The following is a 13,529-nucleotide window of genomic DNA, read 5'->3' on the forward strand; positions in this document are numbered from 1 at the left end:
ATCAGGGCGTCATTATTCCAGTATCTCTGGATAATGGCTGCTTATCCTCTTGTGACAAGTTAATTTCTAAGTAGTTATCTTGAGAGAACAGCCTTTTTCTCAAAGCGTCCTTTAGTTTTCTCAAGTTAATGAGATAATCAACATAATATGGGCTCCGTCTGTTCACATTTACTCCACTTTTCATTTGTATTTCTGCTTGTTTCCTCCGAGACTTCGGTAATCTCATTGATTTTGGTTCTTTGTGGAGAGCTGCAGTTTTGTGACTCCCTCCCTTCTGGTTTGACTTCCGTTTGGTGAGTACAGTTGTTCAGGTTGCGTCATTAAACATCAGACAAATAAAACAAAGTGCTTGAGCACCCTGTTTGGATAGGGTGCTGGGGTTTTTAGGTTATCCTGCAAAAAAAAGGTAGTTTTCTTGAGCTATTGCAATAATTACTATTATAAAAAAAAAGGAAATTAAAATCACTTGTGTGCACTTTTGTTCTTGGCTTCCATACCACATTCACACCGTGCGATGTCCATCAACGATGATACCATGGTGGACCCTTTAAATAGTATATTGCTGCAGTCCTAAAACACTTGAAGCATGAATCTGTTTATTTTGGGTTCAGATGAGTGTTTTACATCTGGTGAAACAAACTCAGATCAGAAGTTTCAGCATGAATATTCTCTCAAACTGAGACCCTCCAACTGTGGGCAGACATCCCTGTGATGTACGCCAGCCCCCTCTACAGGTCAAATCTTACGCTACAAAAACAAAAAGCATAAAACTGTTTTATTACTTTGGCTTCATACATCTTTAATACATAGTTTCATCATGTATGTACAGTACCTGGAAGCCAGTGGTGTAAAATATGGTGTCTTAATAATTCCAAGTTTTTTATTACATGACAGAGCCAAAATGGAGGGAGAGGAGGGGGAAATGTGCAGTGCTCAGCATTAAAGGTTTCTTTTTTACACCCTGGTAGCATTTTTGAGGGATTAAAAACCCATTTCAGCTGCCAAAAAAAACCCCCAGATACTGGGCTTCAGATTGTTGCTTGTAACAGAGCTACTGTGAGTAAATGTTGAATTATTTGGCATGTATAACGTCTTCAAAACTGATCACTCACACTAAAGTTTACAGGTTGTTCTCAGGCATTGCAACATGATGCGAAACCATCACAAACTTTCAAGTATAACAGTTTTAAATTAAATATGTTGATAAATCCTCTTTTTCACTCCTCTTTATTAACCAGTTAATGTTAACTGATGGTAATTTAAATATTAAAGAAATTGCGGAAAAATGTCAGTAAAACAACTCACATATTACTTTCTCTGTCCTGACAAAACAAATATTCAGGTTTGACAAACAAACCTGCCAAGACCTGAGTAAAGATTAATCAAGACAGCTATATATGAATATGAATAATCAATCTGAAAATACTAAGAAGTCATATGGTGTGACAGATGATACCTGACTGACATGAAGAGTATCATGTGCCGTGCGCTCCTCACTTAGAGAAATTCATCATCTCATTCCTCAAAAATGATTTCCGTTTCTACTTTAAGTTATTCGAACCAATTTTTTTTAATCTTAAGGTTTGGGAATTCACTACATTAATGTGGTCAGTCGGTAAAACAGGCAAGTTTGTAGATTAATTCAGTGAAAGCCGACCTATGAGAGAAAAAGAAGGGGCCCAAGTGAGCTGGACCCCCTAAAAATAATCTCTCAATTATTGGAAACTGTGCAACTGTTGCAAAACAGTCCGAGGTTGTGACCCCCCCCCCCCCCATGTCCTTCCCTGAGAGTCTTAACCCAGAGGGACCTTGCTTCTTCTGTTTCACATCTTCCTAAGATTTAGAAAAATGATGCCTGCAGAGGTCAGCATCAGGGCCACAATCATCTCAATAATTTTATTCTCTCTCCTCTTGTAGGCGTTCTGCCTCCATTCCTCCTGCTGCTGCCTCCTGGCTCGCAGTTTCCTCTCTCTCTCTAGCTCCTGTCCGTAGTGAGCCTGATAAAAGGCATCGAAATCAAACTTGACATTCCCCCTGCTTTGATAGACCCGTCTGGAGCTCTGTTGATAAGGGGATGTTGTGGATCTGCTCAGGGCGTCTTTGGAGGATGGTTTCCCTGCATTTTGGATGTCAAACAGGCTCAAAATGCCCATGTCGTACTTCCTCTTCAGACTGATGTTGCCCAGCACCGTGTAGGCCTCACTGATCTCAGAGAAGCGCAGGTTGGTGTCAGGGTTCCCTGGGTTTTTATCAGGGTGGTGGATGAAGGACTGCCTGTAGTAGGCTGCCTTGATCTGGGACTGTGTGGCGCTGGGCGTCACTTTGAGAATGTCATAGTAGGCCGTCCTGCTTCTGTACAGAGGAGCTTCACCGTCTCTCTTCCAGCTATAGTTTCTTCTTGTCGTTAATGAGTGTGGAGGGTCAAGAGTCAGACGTCTGAGTGCAGAACCTGACCGCTGCTCTGCCAGGATGAAGGTGACAATACAGAACGCTCGGTGCTGCTGGGGGGGCCTGAAGGCATCAGGGTCAATGGAAACGTCTCCCCTGGTCCAGGAAGTCATCCTGGCAGGCAGCATCTTCTTCTTCAGGTTCATAGCTGTATGGTAACCTAGTAAGCTGTCGCTGGTTTGAACAAATCCGACAACACGAAAGGAATCCAGGTCCAGAAAGGTGGTGCAAAGAAAAGTCCCATTTACCTGTTGACTCCTCTCTCTGAAAAGTTTGTATAATTTGCGTCGTGTTGCTCTGCGTTCTGGATGAAGTTCCCCATCGTTCAGGTTCGAGTCCTCTGAGGTCCGAAGGTCTCTGGAGGTGCAGCTTCCTAGCAGAGATGCGGGACTTTCACCGGAGTAAACCGGTCGACTCTGGCTATTTCTGAGGGCCGTTAACCGGCAAACTCCAGCGCCCAGCCTCTGCCCGACCTCTGCCATTTTAGCTCACACTGACCTGCCCAGGAAAGAGCTGACATCCGGTAACGTCACACTGCGAAGAGCCAATAAGCGTCAATGTTTACAGGAAGTACTTATCCAGCCCGACCAATCATGTTGCAGAAGCTCACATGTAGCGTTATGTCACTCCCTCTGCTGAGACTGAAAAATATAAATTACTGAAAAACGAAGGCAACAACAGAGAAGACAAAATCAATCAAATTGTGTTTGAGAATGATATTGTTCTATTTGATCCAATTTTGTTATTTTATTATTTTTTTTTCCTAATTTACGTGGAAAATGAAGTCCACATTTATTTTGGAAAAGTAGCATTTAAAAAACTTCAGATATTCATATGTCAGTTTCAATTTCAACAGTTTAATGTTAAATATAACGTTTCTCTTTCGACTTACTTGAAACCTATCAAAACCATTGGTATTTATCATTTATCTTTATCCATTATTCCTTTTATTCATACACAATGATGCATTTATGCTTGAATTGTTGGCCTCTAACTCATACAAAGTAGTGCACCACTGAAAATATATTGAGGTTCATATATGTAAAACTGATTTTCAAAAAAAAAAAAAATCACTTTCACTCTCCTGCTCTCTTTCTCCCCAACCGCTCAAAGCAGAAGGCCGTCCCCACTGAGCCTGGATCTGCTTGACTTTCCTGCCTGCTAAAAGGAAAGTTTACATCGCTGATGTTGCAGGATGTGCTTGCTCATGGAGAATTGTTGGGTGTAAATTCATTGAAAAAGTGTGGTACTGGACCTGCTCTACTTGTAAAGTGTCACGAGATAACTTTTGTTGTGATTTGGCGCTACAGAAATAAAATTGACTTGACTTGACAAGACTATAAATCAATCTGACCAGTTATGTAATGAAGTATTTCTCCTTGAGCTGCTTTCAAATTTCACAATAATTCTGTAACAATATATATGAAAAGCAACGTTTGTTTTCATAATGATACACAATATCTGATTAATACCTAATGTTTTTAATTGAGTGCAATATTATTCTTGAACAAAAAAAAAACTGTTTCGTGGATGAACAGCAGGTGGCGACCTACGCTCGATTGACGGTGTGTTTGCATTTGTGGCATCACGAAGAAGACACTCACTCCCACCGCTGCCGTCACATGTGTATTCCGACTTGTACAACAGTATTTTTCCTGGGTTGTTTTTTGTTTTAATGCTGTAATTAGACATTAAGGGTAGTTCCTCAGACACACACACACACACACACAGGGAGAAGGATGTCCTCCAGCTGCCGGCGGCCTGAACACTCCGCTCCTCCGGACGTGGTCGGTGTTTACTCTCTTTGTAGCTTCCGAGCTAACAACAGCAGCGTTATCTAGCTTTAAAAGTCTTGTCAGTTTTGTTAAAACAACAACAAAAACACTTTTACTGATGTCAACTCAACTGTTACTTCCTGGTTTCATCTGACGTGTTCTCATCTCTACAGTTTTACAATGAAGAGGAGGCCAAGAAATACTCTCAGAAGTGAGTCGGGGTTTTATAGTGAGACTAACTTTGTTGTCCCCTGCTACAATCCAGTTCCCTTTTAATACACTAGATAGAAGAAACCTCCTTCCTTTTTTGTCAGCGAAAGAGCTCTAATTTAAATAAAAACGATCCTGTGTGCGGATAGAGTTGTTATTATTACATTAAGTTAATTTACTCATCTCTAAGATTGTGTGTTTGTGGCAGCACTGCTCCAATCAAATGGTAATATGGTATTTAGTCTCTCTTTCTTGCTGCTGAACTTGCAACCTTGGCATGTGAGGATATAATGAACAGAAATACATTAGCATAACGTAGAAGAGAACGGTAACATTGACCGTAACACCACTCAATTTTTTGTGACATTGTCATAGTTTGAAACTAGTATGAATATTTATTGACGTGAACAAGTCAAAAGACAAATGTAAATAAATTCTGGAGCTTATAAAGCACGTTCAAATCATATCATGGGTTTCAAATTAAGTTGAGTGAGAAACTGCAGAACAGCATGTGTGACTGTGTGTAGCTGCAGCTTGGGAGAGCTTCTGCTTTATGATGGGATGTGACTTGATATCAGATAAACCTAACTGTAGTTTGGCTCATCTTTGTCTACATATGCTTTTTCTGTCATAGAAAGTCTCATGTTTAAGCGCTGTTGGTGCTCTGTTGTTTCCAGCTCTCGAATGATCGAGATTCAGACTCAGATGTCGGAGAGAGCGGTGGAGCTTCTAAACCTGCCGGAGGGACAGTCGTGCTTCCTGCTAGATGTTGGGTGAGCGAGGGACTCTACGGGAGCTGCTGTTATCCACTATTAACAATCTTAGTGAGATACAAAAACTAAAGTTAACCTGAGCAGAATGTTTAGACTTATTAAGGTGATGTCATCTTGGCGGATACATCACTAGAACTGTAACGATTGTTGCTGGAGGTGCTTGCGTCTGTCTATTAGATTATGCAAGAACCATCAGGTTACTTTTCGCCAAACTTGGTGCAGTAATGGAGGATGGGTTGAAAAAAAAAAGCTGTAAACAATTGGTTGAGGATATAATCACAATATTTACCAGTGGTAAAAATAATTACTAGCAGTCATCCAATAAGTCAAACACTGACTTTTGCTTTTCATCTGAATATTTTACATGTACTTTAACTTCTGGTGATACAAACAACCTAAATACTGAAGCAACATTACAGAAATATAGAAGACGACTGCTCACACTCAAAATGATGTGTTTGTGATGAGAGGGTGACTTTGTCTCTTAGGTGTGGCTCGGGGCTCAGTGGAGATTATCTGTCAGAGGAGGGACACCACTGGATTGGAATTGACATCAGCACTGCAATGTTGGGTTAGTGTGACATTGTTGTGTTTCTGTGTATCAGCTGTGACATAAGTTAGGGTCAGAGTTTAAATGATAGCCTGTCCTGGTCTTGAAATTCCACACAATTGTTTCAAGTTTTTGGAACTTATCATACTGAACTCAAACATCATAGTTTTCCCGCCTGAACGATTTGATTCTTCAAGTTCTTTAATTGAATTGAAGTAATTGAAAAAATAAAGCTACAGGAATGTATTTTTCAACACATTAGCAGGAAAGTGCTCGTGAAGTCTGACTGTTCCTCGGTCACAAGTCGTTCTATTTCTTTGTCATCTGAGCTTTTTCAATACACGCATTCCAAAAATCAGTCACGTTACTTACAGATGATCAGAGCTGCTAATTATAACAAACAACTGGCATCTTTTGAAAATACTCTTTTAAAAAATGTGATACGTTTTAAGTTTAGTTTACTGAATTAAGCAAAGGGGTTTATTAACTCAGGGGTTTCTATTTTTCAAATTTTGCTTTTTTTTTTTTTTTTTTTTTGGTAAGTTGCTGCAACAATGATCACGCATGTTGTGTCTGTGTCAGACGTTGCGCTGGAGAGGGAAGTTGAAGGAGACCTTTTAGTGGGTGACATGGGCCAAGGGATGCCTTTCCGCCCCGGCACCTTTGACGGTTGCATCAGGTGAGGAATTTTACGTAGGTTTTGCACGACAGCAATCATCCTGAGGTTGATTTTGGATTCCTGTCACTTTTTTATTCACCTTTTGCTTTGTTCCTTACCAGTATCTCTGCTCTGCAGTGGCTCTGTAATGCTGACAAGAAGTCACACAGTCCTCCAAAAAGACTCTTTACCGTCTTTAGTACTCTGTATTCTTCTCTGGTAAGATATTCTGTCAGTGTGGTAGAATCATGTGACCTAAAAGTTAGGGGGGAAAAAATCATCTTGAGTGTTTGAGACCTTGACTCAACCTCTTTGCTCTCTGTCGTTCAGTCGAGAGGTGCACGAGCCATCTTTCAGCTTTATCCAGAGAATTCAGAGCAGGTGACAACAATGTGCCTCCATCATATGCCTCCATTATTGTGTTTTCTGTGTTGTGAAGGCCACTTTCATTCTTCCTCTCCCCTCTTAAAAGCTGGAGCTGATCACGACGCAGGCCATGAGGGCTGGTTTCAGCGGAGGCATGGTGGTTGACTACCCGAACAGCAGCAAGGCGAAAAAGTTAGTTCCTCACTCAGCAGAGCTTTTATTTTGACATGCAGTCAAATTGATTCCTTCTTAACAGACTGTGAAATGAGTAGCAGTGTTCTAACAACACGCTGCTGATTGGAACAAGATGACATTAATCTTTTAACCAGCACGACACACTGCAGAGCGACTCACCGATTTACTTTTGTCTCCAGGTTCTTCTTGTGTCTGTTTGCTGGAGTGACAGGTGTTCTTCCCAAAGTAAGAGGCCATGGAGCGATACATCGATGTTGTTGATTTCTGCTTATTGTATGAGCTGCATTAACATTGATGCCATCTATTTTATTTCAGGGTTTGGGATCAGAAACATCCGATAAAACGGTTTCAAACCAGGTCCAGTACTCAGGACAAAGGTAAAGATGTAGACGGACACTGGATGTGTTGACACGGGTTTAATGCACTCTGATGGGCGGCGTCATCTTGTCTTTACTAAGCCTGGTTTAATCTAAGTCTATAGGCTCATTTGAGATGAACGAGGCCTTTGCAGTTTTGATCACAACTTGCTAAGCACGTTGCATCATCATCTGCACAAGCAGCTGAAATCTCAGGAGTGCTGCGCTCACAGTTTAAGTCCAGGGGTGTCAGTTACTTTCCACCAACTAAGAACTGATGAGAAGCAGCCGAAAAGCCTCTGACAGTGTGTTTGTTTGGACTCGTGCAGGATTCATTCTGGAAATAATGTGCTGATGTGGAAAGACGTTTCTTTCACAATGAATAGTCAAACCCGTGGGGTTCCTCCTCCTGATTGTTCAGAGGATCCCTCTTTATTACTGGTCTGGTCAGGGTAGAGAGTGACGCACTGCTAGAAGAGCGTGCGCGCGCATGCATGCACGCACACACACACACACACACACACACGGATGATGCAGAGAGCTCCAACACCCCATACTAACACCTGCTCCTGTCTTGGTGAGAAATCTTAAGGTTAAATGATGTAAGTGTAAACTCTGTTGCTGCAACCGTTCCCTGGTTATTCCAAGTAACTTGATTTATGTGATAGTGATTAAAAAAAAAAGTAGATTTAATTGCATTTTTGTGTATTTTAATAAGATGTAATAAAGTTGCCTTTTTTTGGTTTAATAGCAGGATGCATTGTCCAACAAATAAAACTATAGTACTTGAAAAGTAGAAGTAATATTACATAGGATTCAAATCATTCTTGTCAGGTGGTGACAGACTTTTATCAGGTTTCACATTATATGACTTAACATGTTAGGGAAGGAACAGCTTTGGCATCTGAGGTGCAGGTTCAGTCATACCTGCAGCCACAAAGCCAAAAGGCTGAGAGAAATCTATCAAAGGTCATTGTCCTGCCTGACTGGAAGCCCTGTCAGGTGGGTTTTCCTCCTTGTCACATGATAAATTGCTTGTCTCGCGTGCTGCAGAATTCAGTGCCTTCAAAAATCCACTAATCCGCTTCTATTTGTGTTCGGAAAGATGCCGTTTCAAAAACCTGAAGGGGAAATCGCTGAAGAAGGGTCGAGATTGGATCTTGGAGAAAAAGGAGAGGAGGAGAAGACAGGGACGGTAGGAGCATTTTCTTAAATGAGTTTTTATTTTTAGTATTGTAGTCTGGAACACTCACCGATGGCTCTTCTCACTCTGCTGTGTTTTGCCTTCCTGCAGGGAGGTGCGAGCCGACACCAAATACACCGGACGTCAGAGAAGACCTCACTTCTAGCTCTGACTCATGCAGCTGTGCCTTTAGTAACGCACACAAACATCTGTGGTGCTGCAATGTTGGAGATAAATTGATTTTTTTCCCCTTCTCCCTTTTTAATTTAAATGAAATGGTGTTGAAGCATCATTTTTTACATGAGTAGCATTTTTGACATTTTGCTTCTCACATGGTTATCCGGTTTCATTCTCTGTGTTGGATGGAGGTCAAGCACGTGGACAGACATCTGTAACGGCCACTTCACACGAAACACTAGAAGGTACCAACAACTAAGCTTTTCAGTCATCAAACGTCATGGATGCCAACTTTGATAGGATCTTTATTGGTTTAATTGCAAAATATTCTCGATTAAAACTGTGACTTATTGTGCGTTCTGTCTTTTGTTTGTTAGCTTTAAACTTTAATCCCACAACACTCAAATTAAATGGAGACATGCAAAATTAGAAAGTCAATATATAGATGTTCTTGGAATAAACAATCTCGGTTTGTAAAAATTTTAAAAAGAAAAGCAAATATGCTCAAAAGGTAAAAAAAAAATTCCTTTGAAACTGAAAATGTACACATTTACTTACCGTTTATGCAGATTATACGCAGATATTTTGTGACAGTTTGTCAATTAAAACCTAAAGACATGGGATTATACAGGATTAAAGGTTTCATAATCCATCCCACACAAAAAAACTTAAGGATTTGACACTCTTATGTAGAGTCTTGAAATGTTCTGAACAAATATTAACCTGATCGATTGTTCAAATTAAAAATGCAGATAAGTGAAATATAAAAATGTATACATTATATTTGACTAGATAATGTAGAAACGCCTCAAATTAAAAGTGGGGCCCTCAGGCTAAATACGGCCAGCCAATGTCAAATAAAAATAGTAACAGACCTGAAAATATTATAAAAGGTGTATATAAAGATATATATTTACACACACAAATAGGCAAATTAAGATTCAATTGACGCTAAATTTGTATCAGTCTCCTCTGGGATTGTTGCTGTCTCGTGACCGGCAGAGGGCGCTGTGCACCGAACCACAAGTAAATGCACCTGGGCGTTATCTTTACGCGAGCTCAATCGATAATCAAATTCAGCGTAATTTCACCTCTCAGTCAGACACTCCGGGCCGGTCATTTCTCAGCGAAGCTCGCATGTTGACAGATTAATTGCACGGAAACAAAATTCGACCGGAGAGGAACCCCCCCCCCCCTCCCCCCCCGCTTCTCCCACAGAAAGTATCAATTATCAGAAGAGGAAGTTGCGGGTGTGTAATGGGTTAACGGCGGAAGGCCTCGCCTCACCTTTCGTGCGCGTCACCCAGCTCTGTAAATTGGTCCCACCATCAGAAGCGAGAGGGAAAAGCACCGCCTCGGTCAGAGTCACATCATCCCGGTAGCTCGGTCTCCACCCCACCGCTCCATCATCGCACACATCCCGGTGAAACTACGGAAGCAGCGGTGAAATAAATAACTATGAAGGACCGGATGCAAGAACTTCGACATGTAAGTTATGTTTGACTCTTTTTCTTCTTCTTCTTTTCTCCACCCATCAGCTGTAAGAATACAGACGTGCGCTTTTAGATGAGGTCAAAATATTGAAGCGCCTCAGAGCCAAACGCGCCGAGCAACAGTTGCGACCTGCAGCTTTGAAGGAAGTGATTTGTTTCAGGTAACAGGCGAGTAACGGACGGTAAACCGACAATAAAACCCAGGTTAGTTTTTCATCTAAATCAAGGCTTTGGCTCAACTTTCAAACACCAAGAAATAATCCACATATCCCCCTGATCTGCTCCGGAGTATCTGTGGGCTTAAAAGAAATGCTGATAATGGAATGATTCTTACACAGGTGCAATCAATTAATTCGATAATGTTTGTTATGCTGGAGGATATTTTTGGTAGCGTGTGTACGTGCGCGTGCGCGTTACTTCACACCACATGTGTGTGTGTGTGTGAGTGTGTGCGAGAGAGAGACAGACAGAGAGAGAGAGAGAGAGGGGGGGGGGCGCTTGGAGGAGGAAATTGGTCCCAGCACGGCCATTTCACCTGATAAATGTCCTCCCTCTGCGCGTCACACAGGGTCTTATCAAACAAACCAAAAAAAGAGAAACCCTTTCGCCTCCCACATCAAGCAGTGTTTCGTGCGTTTCTATCAAGCGTTGGTTTGTTGGAGCTCTGCTGTAATAATTGTGTTTGGTGAAAATTAGAAAACCTTCCTCATGACTGACATTACTGTGATTGACAGGTGTGGTGTCCTCCAATGTTATGTATTACAAGTCATCGTTCATATCATTATGGCGCTAAAAGACATTCTGGGATAAATGTATGCTTGTTTGATTTTTGGTTTGACAGATGAAGTAGGAGCATTGAACATCCTATCATCCACAGGAATGCTACTTTTGAGTTAGGTGTGTGTGTGTGTGTGTGTGTGTGGTTAAAGTGGCCATTGTCAGATCTGGATAATTGGCAGTTAAGCCATGAAGGGAGAGAGGAAACAATTTACGGCTCTTCAGTTTTCAGTGAAGATCTAGCTATGAATTGGCCTCAAGGGAGACAGCCCAGCCCTGCCAAGTGTGTGTGTGTGTGTGTGTGTGTGAGGGAGCGAGAGAGAGTGTGTGTGTGTGCGCACACACGGATCTACAAGGCTTTAGGGAGGCGTGTCTTGCAGCTTGCCATGCTGCCTCCACACAGATTTGGAAAGATGCAGTTGTGGGAGAAACAGCCTAAATCTTCCGAGTGAACATTACTAATGTCCAGCCAAACGGTGCCGCCTTGCCAAAGAGCTGCGTATGCTATTGTGCCTTAGTATTGATTTATTCAAATTGCAGCTGAGATTCATCTTCCAGACCTTGAATTGCATTTGTGACAGATGCCTTGGTGAAGTAGACATGAACTTTTTTAAGTCAAAGATATTTAGATATACATGGACTATAGACATCAGGCTTGCACCTTCCTGTAAAAACAATCCCAACCTGCTGCACACCATTATTTCCCATCGGCACCACATTGGTATTGTTTTCCATTTGGAGCCTAGTGTTAATGCAGCTTCTTGTATTTCATGGAGACGTCTGAGTGGGTCCAATGAAGCGAAATGTAGGCTGGAGTAATAGCTCTAAACTGGAGGGCTGGCCTGAGACTAATTAATATGTCAAATCAATTTGGAAGTAATCTACTCTTTTGTCCAGGAAGTGTAAAAAAAAAAAAAAAAATCCACTGTTGCCAGGGATGTTTTCATAATGCTTATTTGACCATGCAGTGCAAAACCCTTTTTTTCTACTTATTTTAGTGTGTGACTTTACATTTAATTGAACGAACCCTTGGGTTCACATGATGCTCATTAAGCTGTTCCCTGCCGGGTAAATCTCTGCATTTCACACTGGATTTTTTTTTTGAGTTTTAGTGTCTGCGGTGACGCTCTCTTGCTTGTGAGCCTGCAGTATCCAATACAATCTTCCCAAGTGGATTCTCCTGGTAGGAACAGAAACTCTCTGTCAAGGACAAACATGCATCGTAACTAGTTTAGCTTTTCCTCATTGGAAATACTAAAGTAAGAGAATATTCATGCCGTTACAGTACCTGCTGTATATATTTGACCTTTCATAACTGGAAATGTTCTGTTTTTGTTAGAGATACACCAATCGCATTTTTCTTAGCCAATTCTGATTTGTCTGTTAGTTGGACATACAGATTGGTATGAATTCTGATTTTCTGTCGAAGAACTATACTTGATGGGATATTTAAACAAAAATCAACTTTTTGTTTTTTCAATGGAAACTTCTGTATCCTTTCTTGCTTTAACAACTCTAAAAATAAAGTCTCCTACTGGAAAGAGGTAAATAAAATTCTTCTGAAAATGAGTTTCTTTGTATATCCAGTGTGTTTTGAATATTTTTAATTTATCAAAAGCAGCTGGATGCAGCAGCCAGTAAAGATTAGGAGAGGCTGCAGGCTGGTTCTTGCCTCCGAGCTCTGCCTACTAGCCATAGCTGCTTCCCCTTTGTTAGCTTCCTCAAACTGGGCTGAAAGCGTTCAAAGCGTCTGATTGGGTTTGTTGTTCATTGTGGATCCCCAGAGGTTTACTTTTGCCTTACTTTTTTTGTTTTTTTTTAAACTTACAAGTTCCGTGACCTCATTACTCACAGAGAAGAACTTCTACTCTGACCCTGGATTTCCACCAGGCGTGCCTGCAATCCCGCTGCAATTTCCAGCCGTTAACTTACTCAGATTTGCTGATTTTGTTGTCTCTTTATTTGTGTGTTTATCACCCACACATAGAGTACATATTTATACTTGGTCTTTTTCAGGTCTAGTCTTTGCGATCAAATGCCTGTAGATGGTGTTTTATTTTAGTTGCATACTAGAGCTTTAAATTTTGGCAGTTTATTGTTGACTTTTTTTCTTTTTTTTTCTCCAGTGTGAAAAATGTGTTCTCCCTTTGCCCACTGCAACCACAAGGAAGAAATATGTTACAGTTTGAAGTATTACTTCTCAAAAATAAAACCAGCTTTGGAGCACCGCAAAGATGACAACTGGGCTTCACAGATTTTCTTGCTTCTGTGCAGTTTTGTACAGTCATACTGTGTGCATGTGTGTTGTTTTGGCACGACTCTGTTGAGCTGATAGTTGTGTGAGGGAGCAGTTTCTGCTCCAACGTTAGCCATATGCACATGAAGCTACTTCATGAGCCTGACACCTGCCCATGGCTGTGCTTATCCAGCCGCTCATTACCTTACTGCCTAAAGCTGCCAGTTTTCATAACTAAGACGGCGATGTTCCCTCTTCCCTCCCATCACCTTGACCCATAACTCCCAGTTTGCCCAGCAGTGATTCAGTGACAGATGGTGCAGACATTTGTC

The 13,529-nt window shown here is 41.3% G+C and overlaps 3 protein-coding genes across 9 annotated transcripts in view; 2 read left to right on the forward strand and 1 right to left on the reverse strand.

The window, feature by feature from the left end:
* Window positions 1–493: 493 nt before the first annotated feature.
* dnajc30b (DnaJ (Hsp40) homolog, subfamily C, member 30b) lies at window positions 494–10,030 on the reverse strand. Its single transcript, XM_086216312.1, has 2 exons — window positions 9,979–10,030; window positions 494–2,982 (listed from the first exon to the last, which is right to left on the reverse strand). The coding sequence occupies exon 2, from the start codon at window positions 2,928–2,930 to the stop codon at window positions 1,824–1,826; it is 1,107 nt and encodes a 368-aa protein (XP_086072438.1). The 5' UTR covers window positions 2,931–2,982; window positions 9,979–10,030; the 3' UTR covers window positions 494–1,823.
* Window positions 4,030–9,058, forward strand: bud23 (BUD23 rRNA methyltransferase and ribosome maturation factor). Its single transcript, XM_086215197.1, has 12 exons — window positions 4,030–4,235; window positions 4,397–4,434; window positions 5,111–5,206; window positions 5,695–5,777; window positions 6,339–6,435; window positions 6,537–6,633; window positions 6,745–6,795; window positions 6,887–6,972; window positions 7,155–7,200; window positions 7,291–7,352; window positions 8,437–8,526; window positions 8,626–9,058. Exons 1-12 carry the CDS (start codon window positions 4,188–4,190, stop codon window positions 8,678–8,680), a joined length of 849 nt encoding a protein of 282 aa, XP_086071323.1. The 5' UTR covers window positions 4,030–4,187; the 3' UTR covers window positions 8,681–9,058.
* Window positions 9,881–13,529, forward strand: part of stx1a (syntaxin 1A (brain)) — a 59,908-nt gene continuing 56,259 nt past the window's right edge. For 3 of the 7 annotated variants that reach the window (XR_015118181.1, XM_086216314.1, XM_086216316.1), the window contains exon 1: window positions 9,886–10,179. Coding sequence is in view for 6 of the 7 variants with exons in the window: in XM_086216314.1 (XP_086072440.1) it covers window positions 10,150–10,179 (30 nt within the window). In the remaining variant the exon portion in view is untranslated. Of the gene's footprint in view, window positions 10,180–13,529 lie in introns of all 7 variants that reach the window. The other 4 variants (XM_086216313.1, XM_086216315.1, XM_086216318.1 and 1 more) reach the window with 4 other exon arrangements.

This window comes from Aulostomus chinensis, chromosome 10 (genome assembly GCF_037954235.1).
Source record: "Aulostomus chinensis isolate RoL2024-O1b breed Wild chromosome 10, RoL_Achi_v1.0, whole genome shotgun sequence".
NCBI classification, from domain to species: domain Eukaryota; kingdom Metazoa; phylum Chordata; class Actinopteri; order Syngnathiformes; family Aulostomidae; genus Aulostomus; species Aulostomus chinensis.

Bases quoted from the DNA above. Each gene is read 5' to 3' on its own strand.
- dnajc30b (XM_086216312.1), bottom strand. From the start codon at position 2,930: ATGGCAGAGGTCGGGCAGAGGCTGGGCGCTGGAGTTTGCCGGTTAACG.
- bud23 (XM_086215197.1), top strand. From the start codon at position 4,188: ATGTCCTCCAGCTGCCGGCGGCCTGAACACTCCGCTCCTCCGGACGTG. The intron at 5,778-6,338 runs GTTAGTGTGACA...TGTCTGTGTCAG, and splicing joins CATCAGCACTGCAATGTTGG to ACGTTGCGCTGGAGAGGGAA. The intron at 8,527-8,625 runs GTAGGAGCATTT...GCCTTCCTGCAG, and splicing joins AGGAGGAGAAGACAGGGACG to GGAGGTGCGAGCCGACACCA.